General features: G+C 38.8%; 1 protein-coding gene across 9 annotated transcripts in view; it reads left to right on the top strand.

Annotated features, from left to right (window-relative positions):
• agrn (agrin) overlaps positions 1 to 20,676 on the top strand; it is a 344,610-nt gene that overhangs the window by 137,921 nt on the left and 186,013 nt on the right. For all 9 annotated transcript variants that reach the window (XM_072449621.1, XM_072449614.1, XM_072449618.1 and 6 more), the window contains one exon: positions 484 to 522. In XM_072449621.1, the coding sequence (XP_072305722.1) occupies positions 484 to 522 (39 nt within the window). The remainder of the gene's footprint in view (positions 1 to 483; positions 523 to 20,676) is intronic.

Raw genomic sequence — 20,676 nt, 5'->3', positions numbered from 1 at the left:
CGTAACACTGAAATTTGACATTGTTGCAATCCTCATGTTCAGCCAAACTAAATGAAACCGACTCAAAGAATTATGTCTGGGACTACTGCGTCGCTTCCTTATGCCACAGTTGCAGGCGTGTGACTCAGACAAGAGAAAATGTACCGTGAATTCAACCTTTAGCATGAGACGATCATTTTAAATCCCTGTACTTGCATTTAACATGTCAGACTGATGTAATGAGCTTTAAGGATTGCACAGGTACAGAACAATGAGTGACAAAAGCACCTTGATCCCCTTGATCGGAGCGACCCTGTCCATAGGCTCAGCAGGGGGGGGGGGGGGGGGGGGGGGGGGGGGTCCTGGGGGGTATCTCGCAGTCAAAAGCCAGACCTGTGTACATCGCTTGTATTCCAGTGACTCAATTACAGGCTCGACACCCATGGGAAGTCTGTGAACCATCCAAACTAAAATCCCTTTGTCTTTTTTTTTTATCTCTTTCAGACAAACCTCCTCACTTCACACCGGCGCAGCCTCCTGATGGTAAGTCCAGTGTGATTCCTTCTGCCCGTTCGGGTCGACCCGCAGGGATTTAGGTGAAATAATAATCTGGGATGGGTGCCTTTGAAGCAGGGCCAGGGCGCCGGAGGGGGCTGCCGGGTGGGATCGGTATGGCGGGCACGTGGACATGTCCGTTCAAGGCTTTGATGTGAGAAAAAGTTGATGACTTGATTTAATCTGCGCTGCACCACGAGTGAGACGTTCGATATCTATAACCAGAGCAGTGGGCAGTGAAGTGATATGTGGAGGAGGGTCATTCTCAATTTTGGAGACAAATAAATCTAATTGCATGTTTTAGTATTGTGATTAGATTTGCAAGTTATGTTTAAAAAGTATGATTGAAGTGCTCAAAAAGAAGAAGAAGAAGACTGAAATATAAACGTACATGTTATAAGTTAAGACTCCCATTCATTTCAAAATAAAGTAAAGGTCTAAACTACAGGTAAAACAAGATTTTTCTATTTAAAATAAGAAAAAGACATTGCATAGTATCTAAAAATAATTGCAGCATTTGCGATTTGATAATTGTGTCAGCTCAAATTGAAAGCTTGGGATAAATGTTTTGCATAAGGAGAGTGTTTGCTGAAAAGTACATTGTGAACTGTTTTTCTCTGTTTCTATGTTTGCGGCGCCTTAAGTGTGATCCTCCTTTGTGCAAATGCCCTGCATCTGTTGTTAATGCTATGGAGGTGGCCTACTGTGATTCATCCTGGAATACAGTGAGGCCATTAGGCGATTCGTAATGCATTATACGTTGTGTGATATGATAATTATAACCTAAACCCAAAGGATCGATTGAAATGTCAAATGTCTGAGAAAAAAAAGGAGAAAGAATGAACTGACTTTAGCTTTAGTTCTCAGTTGGTTCATTCTGTAAAACCACATTGTATAAAAGTCTATACACGGACAGTATAAATTCTTCATTATTTTGGAATATGAACACAGTATTGGACTGACATCAGACTAGTTGAAATGGCCCACAGCATGTCCCGGTTTCTTTTGATGCAACGCTTTCACAACTCACTTGCTAATGGTAATGTGAATAAAGAAATTGGATAAAAGTAACATATTTGTGCTCTATATTTTGATGTCGTAGCTCTCATTCTGGTCAGTGTGCACGCTGTCAGCTTCCGCCGCTTCACACTGTGCTTTGGTCGCCTTCTCGCACCAAACTGCGCCGACTTTTTCCACAACTAGATCTCCTTAGTTGTTCTTGGTCGGTCAGAAGTTCAAAGCCTCGTCCTCCGTGTCCTCCTCCCGCTCCCGTTCTGCCCCCGTGACGAGCCGTTCTTTTGTTCTCTGCGGTTGCATTGTCTTTACTGGTTTCTGTGCCCGCTAGCATGCGCCGTTAATTAAAAAAAGCAACAATTTATTTGCAAAGCGGTGCATCGCGGCAAGCTTTAATTGGAGGGAAACATCTGGTTTTCAAGCTGCTAGCGTACATATTTATCAGCAGAGTTACAGTTTGATAGACTTTTTGTGGGGGGGGGGATTTTTCAGCCACATTGACAGACAGGGACTAGTTCTGAAGGTGCCGTTTCATCCCGGTTTGCGTGTGGTGAAACAAAGAGATGATTCTAACGATGTACAGTTCTGACTAGTCCTTGGACAAAGACCGGTGGCAATGAAAAAAATGTGTTTCTGATAATTGCTCCACTTCTTGCCTGTTATTGAAAGGGAGCTAATTGCATCAAATTAACGGAGCAGTGATGAATGGGTTGGTCTGGAGTGAGAATATCTATAATTGTAGTCGTAGTATTTTTGCTGTGAATGAATTGAAACTTGTAGATATTAGAGTTTAGTTCAAGAATGCAGAAATATTAATGCAATGCACCACTATATCATCATCTAAAGTAGGGCTACATGATATTGAAAATGATTGCAATACGGCTGTAAATTATTGCAATGAATGCTTTTTTGACACAATAATCTCAGTTATTGCAAAAAGAATACTTTTCATGCTTTAATATGTTAGTCAAACTGTCCAAATAAAAAAAAAATACCAGTAACAAAATCGAGACCAATTCCATTTAAATAATCATCCTTTTGCAATTGTTTTGCCGTACATTTCTGTCTGTTGCAATATTATGTTAGTTTCAATACCGATTATTGCGTCAGCCATCTGTGATACGATATGATTTGCAATATATTGTGCAGCCCTAATCTAAAGTATTTCTGAAATGAATTGATTAGCCTGTAAGTATTTTGAACCCTATTATTCCACTTTCTCCTGCCTGAGATATTTGCCTTAAATAACCTGAAATCATTGCAGCATCTCAAACTCAGCCTCAGCAGTCGTCGCAAAATACTGTTTACTGCCATTCTTGGGGCCGCATTCTATTTGTAACAATGGAATACAATTGCCGCCGTTTGCCATTGTTTTTTTTCTTTTAATGACGCAAAATTGACTCTTTGAATCACTATGTCTCTCAAATAGCTCTGTTAGCTTTTTTCGAAACAAACATCGTCGCAGAATTGGTCTCTCCAGTGGAAAATAAGCAGCCGTAAGTGGGCGGTGAAGCGGCCATCGAATTTCCTCAGTAAAAAAGGTCTAACTTCTCTTATTGATCACACTGCTCATTTCCCATGTATTAAACTTTTGGCCATAGTCTGTTTCTGCACTACTCAAGCGTTTAAAAGCCGCTCCTAGGCCTTAATTACATTTTCAATAGTCCTGTAGGCTTTCCATCAGCAGCCCCGTCGTTTTTAATGTGCCAAAGAAAACAAAAAAGCCAGGCCTCCAATCAGTGACTCAAGTCGAGCTTTTAGCGGTGCAGCTCTGCGGGTCATTTAGCAGGCCACAGATTAGCAGGGCAATTAGGGCTAACCCACCCAAATATGACACTAGGGCTAGGCAGAAGTGGGCTAATTTCTACAATACGGACACAACGTTAGATGCTCCTGTTTGTAGACATTCAAACCAATCACATCGTTTTATTGTAGACGTGTTCGACATGAGTTTAAATCAAGGTAAGCGGGAAAAGGAAAGCTGGTTTCTTTGGTGAAGGTGGACTACGCAGTTAGTTCAATCAGTCTCATGTTTTAGTAATAATACATCAGTGTTCTGGATGTAGAGAAAGAAAATAAAGGCAATATGTAATACGAGTTTTGCCCCACCTACTTCAGTTTGAACATAGTATATCTCTACTCTCTGATGTTGTTGAACTACACTTATATTGTGCTCGCCAAAGGTGTTAAACGAATGTCCATCGTCACAGAAATAACTGTAACTGTACCAAGGAGACTGTTAGAGAAGATCAAACCATAGCAGCCCCTGAGAACATTCATTTGCCACGGCTTTCCTAAAGAATACAACAGAAAATAGAGGGAAATACTTGCTGCTTTGCGAGTTGTGGAACACAACTCAGCTAAGCGTGTCGTGAGAGTCAAAGATACCCTCGTAACAGTTAATTACAGGAAATCAGAGAGAAGGTTCAGGAGAGTGTGCGCGTGCAAGGCTGCTGATGAGCTTCCCACGATTACTACGAAAACCACAGAAAGTAAAAGAATTTGTTCGGCAAATTAGAACGGTTAGACTCACAAGACTGCAGAAACATGACAAAAGGCACGTTTAGCCGACACAACGTCCACAAATAGCTGCAAAATCCTTCACAATGAACGCCATATAATCAGCGGTTGAGTGGTGACGAAAACTCTCAAAGCCTCGTTTAATTGCTGTGTCTTTGGAAGCCTCCGCGGCGCTGGTCTGGCTCGAGGCGGAGTCATTATGGCCTGTCGTCAGCCGATAATAAAACAGTTGTTGGGTGGCAGATGAGTGGGCGCCCATGCCAAGAGGATTAGCACTGGACTTATGAGGAAAGCCTCCAAGGAACGCTTCACGTATAGAGCTCCTCGAAGCTTGGCTGCCAAAGACCACGCATGTGCACACTGTATGGTACTGTTGTGTCATGTGGTCAGTTTAGGCGGCGCTTTAAGAATGAATATGTTGTAGTATGGTCACGATACTAGGCAATAAGGAATACTAGGCGCGTTACTCGATACTTGAATACCACAGTGATGATAAAAAACAATGTTGATTTTTAACACGGAATAATAGCACTTTTATTTTGTGACTGTGTGGTCTTTTACACGTTCTGACAAAGCTCATGAATCAAGATCATTCTAAAACTGTTCAGGGAATTTTGTTTTAGTATAAATACGTTTAACAATTGTAGTTGTTGGCCATAATGATAAGGATTTTTAAAAAAGAGCATTAGAACCAGCCTTTCTAAACTTGAATGCGTACTTCATAGCTTTTTGGAGGGGATGTCATTGCCTGGAATGGTTCAAGCATGGCGGACCCTCCACCAGAAAAGTTCATTTGTGCACCTTTAAATGCCTTATTATATTTCAATAAAACAGGCCTCATGAATATTGCAATTATGACTTCTGGTTTGAGCCCAATTTACGTAGTTCTGCCTTGTTTTGGTCATGTTCTTGTTGTAATTTAGTGTAGTCCATATGTACTTCATCATTTAGATTAGCCTTTGTTTAGTCGGTTTGAATAGTTTAGTTAGTGTACGTTTAAGTGTGAACATACTTAAAAAAGAAAGAAAGAAAGGAGGAGAAAACAGCCACTGAACCTGTGTAAACAAGCAGGTTGAATTGCTGCTCGCTTTGACATATGCTCTATAAATAACACTGCCTGGCCTTGTCCTATACATTTTACTGACCAGCCCCACCTTGTTCCACTCCAATGGCCATGAAGTCTCTTATGACGATATAAAATAGAGACTTGAGGTGTCTGGCCCAAAAGTGAATCCAGGTGAAGTATGTCCCTGGACAGATTTTGCTTTGATCCTGTTAGAATGACCAAAGACAAGACAAATGCCATGCTTTATGGTCCAGGGACGCGGGGCAGGCGGGGTATAATGGAGATTGGGTTGTCAACAGTTCAAGGTCTCCAGTGACCACGACTATCTGTGCCAAAACCTATTGCTGTCTGTTGCCCGGGTGATGACAATTCTTCATTTTCACATGTGTCCCTTGCAGTCCTCCCAGTGGACTCCACACTGACAGACAATAAAGGCCTAATCGACTCAGAAAGGCTTTGGTAGAGGATAATAAAGGAATGAGAAGGAGCCAGCTATTTTTATTTTTATTCCCCTCCTTAACAGTGCAATATCTAACTTTTCTTATAGAAGGTCTGCACTATGAAAGTTATTTATCTTGCATTAATCCAGTTATTTTTATTGCTTAAAAATAGTTGTCTGTTTACTTTTACCTGCTTGACACCATGGTGATAAATGACTTTAATGCTGTACTGTTGAATATTAGATTTTCACCATTTAATCAGCTGAAATATGTCAAAGTACGACACTAAAATACAAATGTGACTTAAAAAATCATATATGTAACTACCGTGGTTTTTCTCGGTCTAAAAAAGGACATCACGCTCCATACTGATGTTTGTGTCCAGTCAGGTTTAATTGTAGATTTGAAACTTTGACACTTTGACACCATGACACCATGACATAACAGAAAATGCATCAGCAATAACGTATTACAAAACAGTATGAGAAAAACAAACAAGCATATTTACCGTGTTCGCCAACATGTGACCATTGGTAGTTAAGTGGTTTTCTGGCAGACGCTTGTCTTTTTCTTTTTTGTCTTTTCTTTCACCGTTCTGTTTCACGGCTTCTCTCCCTCTATCTCTCTCCCGGTCTCTATTTATACTTCCGGGGCGACGCCCGTGGTCACATGATGACTTACACCGGTAAATATTAAATTCAATAAATTAACAAATAAATAACAAAACAACCACAATGATGCCTGAGCCAACTTGGCGAAAAATAAAATAATAATGAAATAAAAACTCCCATGAAAATAAAAGTGTTTGAGAATACTGACAAATAGCGTCAGCTACAATATAGTTTACCATTCTTTATATTGCCCTTAGTAAATTGATGTGAGTTAATAAATAAATGTGAGTTAATAGCTGATCCTTTAAAACAATTGATATAGTCTTTATTCCAGTACCACAACTTCTTTTGCTTCCGATATATCCTGCTTTTAATTTCACCCCCAGGCTCATCCATAATTAACAAAACACCGGTCAATCAGCTTTCTTCAAACTCTGTATCCCAGAATCCCCCCTTTCCCTCATGTCGGGGGTAACACAAACCTGGACTCACACACATGCTGTTCGGGTAATTTATTCAGCCTCGGTCGTTCCTTGTGTTCATGACAGTACGCCCGACTCACGGAAAGACGCAATTAATTATAACTCCGGACTTTATCTTAATTAAATCTTTTCACATCATAGATTTCATACAAGAACAGTCAAAATATCTATCTCATCTCTCGGCCAGGGTGGGGGGGGGGGGTTGTATTGTAGATTGGAAGGGCCAGCGGCTATGAATGTTCCGAAAAGGTGTAGCGTAAAGAAGTTGGATTTCACACAAGAGTTGACATTAAGGTTAAAGAAGGAGGCGAGGTTGCAGAAGGGTCCTTGACTCTATCAGGGGAAAGTTTGTTGTCCTTTAAAAGTACACAGACACTTTAAATTGCTCTGCTGAACTCTGTATAAGAACTGGGGTCAGGGAAGGTTTGGGGAGGTTGACTGTATAAGATGGTGATGCAAGGCCTTGAAATGTGGAGAATAAGTTGTTAAAAGTACTTACTAATTACAGCGACATGTGTGACCCGCTTGTCTCCATGGAAATGTCACGGTATGGCAGTAAACTTATTTAGCTCCAGGCTAAGATACAGGTTAAAACAGTGGAGATGAAACCCTTGCTCACAGTAAGAATACGTGTTTTTGAAGGTATTTTTTAACAACACTTTTTTTTTCATTTAAATGACTTTAATGCTGTACTGTTGAATATTGGATTTTCACAATTTAATCAGCCGAAATATGTCAAAGTACGACACTAAAATACAAATGTGACTATGAAAATCATATACTTTACAGTTCTTTATATTGCCCTTAGTAAATGAATGTGAGTTAATACATAAATGTGAGTTAATAGCTGCTCCTTGTAAATGAAAAATCAAATCAAATTCCAGACAAGGTAATAACAGTCAGGTCTGTTTGTAGTGCACCTTTCATGCATACAGTCAACTCTAAGTGCTTTACATAGAATTCAAGTATACAAGTTGTATACAAGCAATATTAGAATGAAAAAAATAGTCTTTATTCTAGATTTTAAAATATTAGACCTTATTTCACTCCCACCGGAAAGTTTACATAGTTCAGAACAAATCCAGTATTTGGAAGTGGTTAAAGGAAATTATAGTTTAACCATGCACTCCTTTTTTGTTTGGCTTTTCCTGTTCTTTTACTGTACATTTATTGGAGAACAAGTCCCACATGTCTATGAGCTTGTTTGCAGTCTGCTGACATAATGGTATTCTGTCAGTGGTGGTTGTTAATCCAGACACGCCATAATTTACTTTGTGCTTTAGACAATTTGATTACGCGTTTTACCTGCATAAAAGCAAATTGCAGCCATTACATGTGAAAATCCAGTGACACTTTACTTAACACAGTCAGCAGATTTTTTTCGCTTAGCATTAGCAGTAAATACCCACTTTATTAGCCTAATACTTTCTTACTTACCATGTGCCATTGACTTCATTCACACTCAAATCGGCAGCTTAGCCCGCATTGATCCGCCAAGTCCAGCGCAAACATCTAAAGAGAAAAACAATAATCTTTTGTGGTCTAACCGAGTGAGTAAACCAGTGTCCAATTGCGATGTCCTTTTTGCTTTTGATTCCCGTAGCGGTGGAGTAATTGTTGACACAGTTACCTTTGATATGACTCCTGGTGCTGGAGGGATTATTGATGGGGGCAGCTCCAGGACCTCGGGCCTTGTAAGGATCAGCAGGTCTTTGATGTGGACTGACGGCACACTGAGATATCACAGTGTTTGATCTGTATACTGACAATCACAGATCCACGGGGGGCAGCAGGACGTTAAGTCAGGGTAATCGCTGAAGCAGGGTCACATTTGTATATTAGATGACTGTGAACTGGGAGGTACTTTTTTTTAAATAAAGGATTTTTTTCCCAGAGCAGGCTTTTCTAACAAGTCCCGGAGCATAAACAACTTAAAGTAATACAAGAACTGCAACTACCTCAAAAGAATCCCATCCATCCAACAGTTTGAAACAATTTGTGGAGGTTTAAACTCCAGGGTCAGCCTGAGGAATTGATGATTCTTCAACTGAATGCAGACAATTTTCTTTCATGTAATAAAGTACCAATATATTGTAAAACAGTTCTTGGGGTAAAAATGAGTCCATTGTAAACTGCATCTAATTATAGAGTGTTTTATTCTCCGTGGGGTTAACATGAAGTGTTTGTTAGCTTCAGTGTGAGACCAAAACACACTCGGGCCTCTGAAAGTTGTGAAAAGCTCGTATAAACTCATTGAAATGAAGATTTAGGACGCACGAAATGCATCAGGTAAGTGAGCATTACATGTGGGCTACTGCAAAGAGTTTAAAATGAACTAAAATCTTGGATGCTAATTTGGAAATGTGTCACTTACAAAACTGCTGTAGCTGTGGGTCTTTAGTTAACTAGTGGATACATAGAATTCGTAGTTAAAAGCTGTTTACCGTACCGTTATCTTTGTGTATTTTCTTGTTAGGTTGGCGCTCTTGAATCTCCTCTCGCCTCCAGAATTCTTGCACATTCTTGGAGAAGAAGAAGCGCTGCCATTTTCAAGCCTAACAGGCAGAGGAATATAACAAAAGCTGCATTTGAATGCCAGTGAGAAGAATCAATGCAAAGGGAGAACACAAGACGGATAAACAGAATCCTTTCAAAAGAAAAAAATCCTTGCGCACTAATTAATTGTTTATTATCGAAACCGCTTATCGCTCGGGCTGGCTCCACAGAAGGACAGTTAAAAGCCCGGCCCTTTAAGCGCTTGTCATATACAAGGGAGTAATTAGCATGCTTGGAATTACCCTCCTATGTTCCGCTCCTATTTACTATTCCGCATTGTGTCTTTATTTGTGTCTTACTGCGAATAGCACTGTTTAAAGATGTGATCGGCACATGCTGATTTAATTCAGTGTATAGCCGCTTTGGGAGGGTCGCACAACTAACTGGAGAAATGTTGGCGTCTAGTTGTTAATTAGAAGGAAATAAATGTCTGTCGGTGTCAGAACAGTCCACAGCTGTGATATGTTGCTATCGGAGTCTTGCGCATATTTTTTGCCCATTAAAGCAGGAGTTAATGAAGCGTCGGTTTGTGCGCTGGCAGTAAACTGTATGCACGTTGAGGGATTTTTGCAAACTTTGCAAACCAAGTATTGCCGTCAGACTATTTTGAAATGTTACGATTTTATCACATTGCATTTAATTGTTGTGTGTTTAAGGTATAGTTTACGGTCGTTGTTTTAGAGCCTTCAATTCCTTGGGCAACCTGTCAGAAGGACAACCTAGAAGGGGAATTAAGCCTATACATTTTACCTGCTCTTTCTGAAAGTCTATAATTCACTGCTAAAAGCCGCTGCCAGCATGATGAGGCAAAGCAAGTAGAGAAGTAGGTGGTGACACATCGATTGCACTACTATTATACAGAAAAGCGGAGTAAAAATATTTCTCGTAACAGGCAGAATGTTTAAGAGTTACATGTCGATTTCTATTGTCCTTTAACCCACTGCTAGTCCTGACCAGCTTTGAACCAGGACTAAACCATGTAGGGATTTAGTCGACCAAAGAGGATGTCTAAATGACTATTGGAGTATCACATCAACGATAGTCGGATGATATTTTGTCAGTCCAATAGAACTGTGTTAAAACATGTCTTTAGGTGTATTAGTTGAGGTTTAATTATTAGACAAATGTGAAAAGTAAAAGTGTAAAATGAATCACAAAAGTACAGAAGTATCATCTTATTATTATTATCACCTTATTAGTTATTTGACCAAATTTCTAAAGCCCATAACAGCCAAATGCACCCTAAACCTTAGAATACACAAAGGGATTTATTGTGTATATTTCTTGTGCTATTCGGAGCCTGCTCTATCAGATTGTCTCATCCCTAGACTCGTTGGTTTTGAGACTGCGGTCCGACTCAAGGATTCACGTGTAGTCTGCATGTATCGGAGGAGTATTTTCTTCAGGAGGTGAGGGAGGAAGTGTACTCTCTACACTCTGGACCGCCGGGGCTCACTGTGACCCCTGACCTTGTGGTGGTGTAGAAGTGTCAAGATAAAGATTTAGCCCACACTCTTGCACTTTAAGAAGCACATTGTGGCATGTTAATAATGTAATCGTTGGCTACTTGGGTGTTATAAATAATACAGTGATAGTGCTTTCTAATTAGCCAAAATAGATATGATTAAGTTGAAACTGTTGGAGAATAAGCCACACTATATCATAAAAGCTCTCTTAAAGGATACTGTCTCTGTATTATATCACAGGAATGCCAGGACAGTTGGATACTATACTGTATATGAATTAAAAAAAACATTGTCATTAGCTCGAGCAATTACTATGCTTTATGAAATGGTAAATTATGTTGTCGAGTCACATGCAAGACAACACAAATCTTAACTGTCTGGTGCTGGTTTCTAATTTCTTTATAAACACAAATTTGACATTTTATGAAAATGTATTTTCGTTAAGAAGTTAAGTCCATGTTTTTAAGACTTTGAACATCGCAATTCAAGTAAATACATAAGAAAAATGAAAACAAACAAATTTGAAGAGCTGCGTTTTCATGCGTTTTGTTCCACAATTGTAATGCATTAACTGGTTCAACTTCAATTACATAGAATCAGTGTTGGAAAGTAACAAGTACAAAAGTAAAAGTACTGTACTTTTGTACACAGGATACTTTTTAGTTTTACTTTGTTCTACTCGACTATTATAAGTATTTTTTCTTACGATTTTAGACCTGAGGGGGTTATTTTGTAGCTCATTTATGAAGACATCTTGCCTACATTTATAGAGTTCCAAATCACAGCTTTAATCCAACAAAATGAGGCTATATATGAGGCTATAATATAGCCTCATATATAGCCTCATTTTGTTGGATTAAAGTTCTTCTGATTCTTCTGATGATCCATAACCAGGACAATTGTTTATCAAGATCCCAATTTTTATAAAAAATAAAACGCTTTAAAGTAGCTTTTTGTTCCATACTTTTACTAAATTAAGTACTTCTTCCATCACTGCATAATATATAGCACATTACATACAGACAAGCATTGGAAATTCATAAAAAATCTATACATTTAACCACTCGAGAGACTGGGTTGCTTTAGATTTACACAAACCTTCATTAGCACAGACATAAATATGATTTTAGGTTGCCACATGTCTTACTTAACTGCCATCTTTGCTCCTTGTTTATTCATATTTCCCTGCTCGTATGGCTGCTCCATCTGCACAGTGGAGGGAATGTCATCCACCCTCCCACACATTGGTACTCATACAGTCTCATGTGCATATACTGTACTACCATCATACAGCACAGACAGCTGGGAGCCCTCTGTCATCTGCTGAGATTCCACTTCTGAACCTGGCAACTTCTGACGTCACCCATGTTTGCAAGATTGCACTAAGACCAAGTACGGCTTCAGTTTGATTAAATAAAAACAAAAAACATACCGGGGGTGTATATATATTGGTGTATATATATTTCATGCATTTGAAAGCATCCTAAGTTCCGCAAGAACAAGAAGCAAAATGTTTTGGAAAGATTTCTCTGCTTGTAATGTTTGCATCATGTATGAGAATGCTCCGTGCTCCTTTCCTTTTTTTAAAATAAATATATACATGTTTGTAAGGCAGCTGTTTTGACATGACATAGCCTGTAAAACCACTCAAGCAGCAAGATGCTAAAATGCTTGATAAATGCCTGCACTAGCTCTAGCATCATTAGCGGGATTATTGGCCTAATTTCGAGATAATTGTCACTCTAAATCAGTGAATCACTAAGTCACGCTAAATGGCATCTTTCTTGAAATTCGAAGGCAGTTTATTTTCAGCCCGTAATGTGACTTAAAGATTTAGCCTCAAATGTGTCATCATTTTTCATCTATTTGTGTGTGACCCAGATGCGCTAAAGCTGAAATAGATATTCACGGCACATTAAAAAGTGCTTTTGATCATTACCTTGAGTGATGCTATTAAAAGATTATTAACTGTTGAGGTTTTTTTATGAAACGAATGAGAAGCAAAGTCACTGCTAAAATCTTGATGCTTTTTCTACCATTCATTGACATTTGTTAAAAAGGTAACCAGTGCGTATATGGCCTTATCTATTTGTTGGTGCAGAGACAGTAATGGAATCCTCAGCCATGGACAGCTTTCGGTTAGGCAGATAAAGTGTGAAGAACAGAATAACCTTTAGTGACCCATATCTTAAAAGTGGAACACGTTTTTTTTTCTTATCGATTCGACCCTGAGTATGTGGTTCATGACTCCACTGCTCTCCTCTCGCCAATGTCAGGTAATTACTGAAACTCCAGAGAAAATGGAAACTTTTACAAAAAACTTAACTAAAACAGATCCACAGTGTAGGGCAGAATAATTAAGGGAAATATCTAATTGTGTGGATTAGGTTCAGAGTTTAAACACATCCAGGAGCATGTACATTGTAGAGAACAGAAGACTGAAATATGATGTGATATAATATAATGATCAAGAGAAGTTTGCTCTCTCTATACGTTTACATAAAATGGAGATAAGCGTTATTCAATTCAGATGCTCCAGGTTTTTTAGGTAAAGGCACTTGAAGACTTCCGTGACTTAGTTGTTGTAAGTTGAAAGAGCATCATAAAGACCCCTTTTAAGTGATGTACACAATTTTTCAATACCTTCCTGAGAGGCCAGCGGGTTCTGGGGCTTTCCTAGGTTTGATACAAGTCTAGCTGTGACCTCATGTGCATTATGAACAATAGGGGATCAAACTACAGATTTCCTCTCATTCTGCAGTGAAAATAATTGTGTCAAATCTGCTATAGAATGCATTAATATCATTTGCCGTTGTCGGTGAGGCATGGAAGACAGGGGCTTGTTTTGACTCCTTGCCAATTATATGGTTCAGACCCTCCCATGCACTTCTTATGTTGCCAGAACAAAAGTTTATCTCCACTTCCTGCTTCTACTCAATCTTTGCCGTATTACGTTTACTTCTCAATTCAGATTCTCGCTGACAAGGTTCAAATCACTGGAATGTCCCACCTTTGTCTCCCTAATGCAAACCTTTACTTCAGTGGTTTCCCATGTTTTGTTGTTTGGAAAAAAACCCTGACTGTTTTGCTTTGAAAAACATTGTTTTCACAGAACAGCAGATATGTTGTTATAAAGTCTGTCAGCTCATCTGGGTTTTCACAAGAGTCAAAGAAAACATGCAATTGGTATCCTCAAAACGATGCCTTAACTTGTCTCTGCTCTCATCGGTCCATGCGCACCTCTTTAGTCACTGTTTTTTCTCGTTTTAGTTTTGCCCTGTGCCGAGGGAACAGGTGAACCACATTATGATCAGACTTTCCCAAAGCTGGCAGACAGACGGATGTGTAAATGTCCTGTACATTTCCATAACACTTAATACGCGTGGGGAAGTCTACGTAATGCTGGAGTGTGCAGGCGACTGGAAACATGAGCTAACATGAACATAAACACCAGTGCCAGAGCCAGAGCCAGTGCGTCGTGGTAACTTTCTGCCACACGCGTTATACATACATAAACAGAAAAGATCATTTACTTTTTGAAGATATTATGTTATGTAAATTTAGTGTTTATTTGATTGCAATTAATACTGATAATACTAATTAAGAATCTATCTTTGCAATGTTATTTATTCATGTAAATGTTTATGCTAATTCAACATATAATTAATTCAAGACTTTGTGCACTGCTCAGGTCACACCAGACAGACACTATAGAATCCACTTAGTATTCCACCTCCTCCTCGTTCCCTTAATACAAAAAAGTAAAATGAAAAGCCCTGAAGAATTTCACCTATCCATTAAATCCACAGGACTTATTACCTATTTGCGTAGCGCTGCAATTTTTCCGGTCCCGATTTCTGTTCCGTGTAAGTACGCCTTCTGTTCCAACAATATGATGAGCATGAAAAGCTAAAATGTGATGAAGTGTCAGAGGTTGGGGATAATAAGCTCTGCAATGCACTGGCGGGGTTGAACTTGTTTTTCTGTGTCTGTCTGCCGAGCTCCAAACAGTGTAGCTTCATAATTAGGCCTTGTGTCACTTCATGGGCCACTGGAGCTGTGTGTGCTCCTTACTGTGGCCCATTTCTATAGGGCATAGACTGGGGCTTTAATGCATACAGTGTACAAGGTGAAGAGTTTATACTGTTGGCTGTTTTGTTATTGATTTTAGAATTAAAAAAGAAATTCCCGCACAGATCCAAAATGGTTACATTGTACACCTTTTATTCTATTCTATCCTATCTAGTATTTTTTATTCTGTTAAGATGAAAAACATAATTATGAATCATCCAGTTAGATTTTTCTTGCTTCTGCTCTTGCCTTTATTTCTTTAAGTGCAGCACTATTGATATTTTTGCAATATTTTATTTGAATCCTTTTTTACATTTTAAGTTATATTAAAACAAATTGTTCATGCCATAATCTATTAGCCAAACTGAGACAAACCAAGACTAATATAGGCTAATTTAACATGGATTTTATTTTATTTTTTTATAATCAAAGAGATCACTAAAATTGAGTATGTCTTGGCTACAGTTCCCTTTGTTTTAATGCAACTACTGCAAATACATGGTTGTTTTTACTTGAATTACTTCCCATACACACGTGAATGTTGACATTACAACACAGCATAGCCTTTATGCATTCAAGTGTGCATTTTGTCTCTCTTCACACGCACACCACATCCAGATCTGCTCCTCCACACATCAACGGTATGAGCTGAGAAACATCACATTGTTAACAAGTCTCTCACAGCTGTCTTCAGTCACATACGAAAATACATGTTCAACCTATCACTTTTCAGCCATTATTAAACACCCTAACCAACCGTAACATTTGGTTATTGTTGTATATTGTATTTGCCTCACCTGAAGGAGAAGCTTGCATGGTCGGCCACTCCACACCATCAAAATGCAGATTGGAGGACGTGATTACAAGTGCTGATACTTGAATATGTGAATATGTTGAATTTGGGCTTAATTATTTGCTATTGTGAGAGCAGGCTTAATTATTTTGTATGGTTGTGTGTCACTTAACAGAACACTTCATTCATATAATTATCATTTATCAAATTTGCAGATTTTCTTTTTAATATCTTGCAAAAAAATCTTTCAGCTTTAAGCAACTGAAAATTTATATAAAATTATATTTTTATTTTTTCAAAATAAATTCTGTGGTCCTCCATTGTGAAGTACATATTAATGCATTTATATACTTGAGATATTATTCCCTTTGAAAGTTCAGATTTATAGGCCTTTAATAAAGATTTGAGTTAGAGGGTTATTATAGTCGTTGCTTTTTTTATTTCTTAGTTTGTAAATACCTATAAAGTCTTATTTCTTCAGGCCAAAGGTAAAAAAATCTTGTTATCCATCTTTGTTTAATTCATACGTTTTGATTTGCTTGTTCCGTGTCGTAAGCACAGAATTTACCCAGGAATTCTCAACTTCCTCCAAATAACTAGTAAAGTAACTAGTAACTAAGTAAAGCCTGTTCAGGAACCTCCGGCATCACATTACACTCATTATTTTTCTATTGACCTTCGTACTTCGGGTCACATCAGCACAGCAATGCTCTGATTTGAGCTCAGGTTAAGTTATTTTTCAGACCCAACCACCTTTTTTATATGTTATAGGGTTTTTAATTATTTATTCAAAACTGAATTTTATAACTAACAGTATGTAATTTTCAACACAAAATGACAGTATTTTCCTTCATTTTACCATGTTGTCTTTAACTGGATCTAATAAAGCTCACGATCATTCTCAAACTACTACTCAACTACTTCAGTATTGTAATCCACTCAAGTATCTAGTATCTATTCTGTTTTAGAATCAATTTGATTCTTGTTTTTTTTGTGACAACCATAGCAGCTACTAACAAACAAAAAGTTGTTAAAGTTGTTAGTGTAGTTAAAAACTAACCAAACTATTCTGCTTATTCTGCTTTGCCCATTGCACAGTTGAAACAGTCTCAAAGCTCAGCCTAAACATCCAAAGTAGCAGTCACTAAAGGAAAAAACTGTGAAGAATATAGTGGGAATTTTCAGCAATAAAAACCTATTATAGTGGAGCAGAGGGGCAAGCAGGTCAAACTTTCACCTCTCTGAATCTCCCACTCCTCGCTTCTTCTGAATATGAAGCTGCCACAATGATAATCTCACCTCTTTCCATTCACCACTTTGTCTCAATGTACGCACCACTTCCAAAAACCCTCTCTACTTCAGCCTGGCGTTCTGGGCTTGTTAGCCTGAGGGGAGGGTTTAAGGGTGCATAGAAAGGACTAAAGAGCTGATGGAAGAAATTATTTAAGACTTTTGGAACAATTGGTACAGCTCATGGGCTCTGTAACTATTAGAGGAGGTTTTGTACTATTTTCAGCAGAACTGTTAAAAATGCATTTGAGTATGTTGGAATGAATTTAGAAAAATTGGGATTCTATTGGGCTTAATGATGATAATTATGCAGTGGTCATTGTGGATAGCATTTTTCCTGGTGTTCTATTGCTTTACAAGTTTGTGCATTATTCAGTCACTCCACACTCTGCAGTGGTTATCTACTGTTGTAGCCACAGCTGCCCTGGGGTAGACTGACGGAAGGGAGGCTGCCAATCTGCACCAATGGCATCTCCTCCACCTTGTATTTGCAGTTTGCTCCCACATTATAACATCAAATATCCATCTTCTTCTTCATCTATCAATTATAGGTTTCTAAAAAATACATTGAATTCATGATATGCATGTTTTTTAGTTTTTTTTATTCAAAGCCAAAGATATAACAAGACATACAGATTCAAAACACAGCAACATGATGTATAATTCAAAGACATAACCAGACATACCATTCGGATAAATAGCAAGACATACATTGTAATCCAAACAACAAAAACAACAAAAAGGAGTGTAATAAGCTGTGAATGATTGTCTACTGTATGTGTTTATAATGTATGTATTTATGTATTTATTTATTTGTCCATGGGAGTTTTTGTTTATAGGAGATCTTCTACTGATAGTGTTTTTCAGACTTTCTATAAGAGATATGTTCTTTTCCTCGGTATCTACCTCTGTATCTTCCTGCGTTGCACCAATGAAATTTCCCCATGTGGGACAATAAAGGATTATCTTATCTTATCTTATGTGAGTGACATGCATTCTTACTATGTGCTTTTGATCATTCTGTATTTGCCCGAAATGGCTCAGTTGACTTCATACTCAAATCATGAAACAATAGCCTCTGAGCCTTGGAATAAACAAGTGGCTCATTGGGGAGTTGTTAGCTGGTCATTGGTCGGCATTACTCTGCATGCGGCCCTCACATTTAGACCCAAGGTCGTGCACTACTCATCAGTCCCACAAGAGCCAATACATGCCCCGTTGCTGTCTGTCTGTCTGTCTGTCTGTCTGTCTGTCTGTGTGGTGTGTGTGTGTGTGTGTGTGAGCTGAAGCACCAGAGAGACAGAGGCTGAGAGAGAAAAAAGAAACTTGCAATTACCTTTAGTGACACGCTGGGTTCATCTGATGCCATGCTACGATCCAATCAGCCCTTCTCTTCCATTACACATGAGAGCAGCGGCAGCAAGTTTGGGTGATGAGGTGAAGAATGTTATTTCGGTCTTTGACTCCGATAACTGTGGATTTTACAGAATTTTATTTAAATGGTGCAATGTTTTTTCACTGCACATGATATAACAAATTGCCAAAATGTAACGTTTTTGTCAATGCTTTTTAAAGTGGCGCCGCTTTCTCTGCAGAACTGGAGGTTTTCACCCTCATTGCCCACTAGGCCTGGGTATTGCCAAGACCCTTTCTATACGATACGTGTCCTAATACAGGGGTCACGATGCAATACGTATCCTGATACATGTATATTCCGATACAATTTTGAAAAAAAGGGTCTTAAAAATTTACCAAAATTGGGGAATGTTTTTACTCTGGATAAGAAAATGTATGAAATGTCATGTTTATTCACAAAGCACTTATTTATAAATCCATTCTGCTCTAATAACTTCATACATCCAACCAACTGATCCAAATAGAAATATTTGGATATATGAAGTATTGCATGTTTCTTGGCAAACAATTGGCATGATGAGCACAGCACAAACAGCAAATCAAAATAACTGTTCCATCTTGTTTGAACGTCAGTCATTAGCTTGTGTTCTGGCAGATTGAGCAGCTTCTGTTTTTCCTGCAGGGCAGTAACAGCGCAGGGCAGTAACAGCGCAGGGCAGTAACAGCGCAGGGCAGTAACAGCGCAGGGCAGTAACAGCGCAGGGCAGTAACAGCGCGCCCCTCTTTAGGAGTTTGCTTCTCAATGGCCACCTGGACAACTCATAATAAATGAATGTTGTTTAAACATTCAACAACAGCCGCACCGGCCGGCTGCAGTGTTGTGGGTTCGGGTCCCGATTCCGGGTGTTTGCTGCGTGTCTTCCCCTCTCTCTCATCCCCCACTTCACCTTGGCCTCTCCTGTCTAGTAAAGCCTTCGGGCCACAAAAATCTTTAAAAAAAAAAAAGAAAATCAATACTGTGACTGTCTGGTTATTACATGACATACTCTTTTTGCCCATTCATTTTGAAAGCAGCAAAACTCATGTCTAGTACAAACAGCACAACACTTGTGATTTGACACTTTTTCTGGCTATTTTGTCAAGTTCTCTGCCAAAGACTTGCTTCTTGGCAGACCAATAAAAAAATCACCAAATACCAGAAATTACCAAGGTGACACACCATTTATTTTTCACTTTTCAGTTATGAATTTCATCTGTATACTGCAAATAATGTCAGTTATACTGTCATGAGCTTTACAATAGCAAGAAAAACTACACTAATTGGTCTGGTGTTGACAGCTACCTACTTCACACAGTATGGAACTTTGGCTTTCCCCAAAATACAAATATGTATTTTGAAAACAATAAATAGTCATTTTGCTGCCATGACTAAAGTTGAACATTTATTTATTATTTAAAAAGATTATTAGCTTGTTTTTGCCCCCATGAGACTCAAAACGCTATATTGAACCATCAAGGCTAGGAAGGCTAATGGGAATAAGAAGAAAATTAATTAATTATTAGGCTGTCTAAAGCCACATATTCTGCGTTACTAAAAGTTTGGTTCCAACAGTTTCATCAGATGAGCTCATCCATCCAAATGTGTGTCTAATCCGCCTGCAGACGAGAGCAGGTTGGGTCCACACCGCCAGGACAAAGGAGCAGTGGGAGCAGATGGCAGCCAACCCACACACTGGAGAACCTTGGGCACCGTTAGATTGGTCATAGCTGTGCTCTGTGTAAAAGATGAGATGTAGCGGTGCAGATTGGAGGCAGATATAAGGTATAGCATGCCAAAGGGGGAAGTCTGCGATCATCAGTATGCGCCATCACGCTTATAATACTTTGCCAACAATGCCAAACAAATGTCCACACATGTTTACTGTAGGAAGCACCGTAAACCCATCTTAAGCACGGAAGTGGTCCGAATCCTTATCCAATCCTAGATATCCATTTGCATCCCTTTGAAGAGCTATCAAGTACAAATTTCCCCAAAATAGTTTTCAATATTCATACTTTTGCTGGGAGTGAGTTTTTAAAAATGCACAAGTCGCGCTCTCATTACTTGTATATAATTTATTGGCTTTCTGTGCTGCGCAGTTGGAGGGTGAATTATTCAAGCGTCATCACATCATCGGTGGGTTCTGGCCGAAGCACTGGGGATGCATATAAAGTCTAAACGGATTATGTAGGAGAAAATAAGAATAGACTATTACCTACAGAGACCTCACTGCAAAGGAATGGGCAGGTTGACTCAAAACAAGTCCCTATGGCAATAAGCCTTTGTAGACAGTGTACTGCAAGAGAAAGAATGGTCTATTAGTGTGGTTTGTTTAGCCAGTGGATGTATAGAGTCTAGTTTGAAATTATGCTGTTGGTACTAATCCTTGCATACAGACAGAAGATTTAGTTCATAAAATACTCTAACTAGATCTTAT

This window comes from Eucyclogobius newberryi, unplaced genomic scaffold, assembly GCF_026437365.1.
Source record: "Eucyclogobius newberryi isolate DKJ021-1_F unplaced genomic scaffold, fEucNew1.0.hap1 SCAF_17, whole genome shotgun sequence".
In the NCBI taxonomy this organism is placed as follows: domain Eukaryota; kingdom Metazoa; phylum Chordata; class Actinopteri; order Gobiiformes; family Gobiidae; genus Eucyclogobius; species Eucyclogobius newberryi.
The sequence above is the reverse complement of the archived record's forward strand: the minus strand, read 5'-3'. Positions and strand labels throughout refer to the sequence as shown.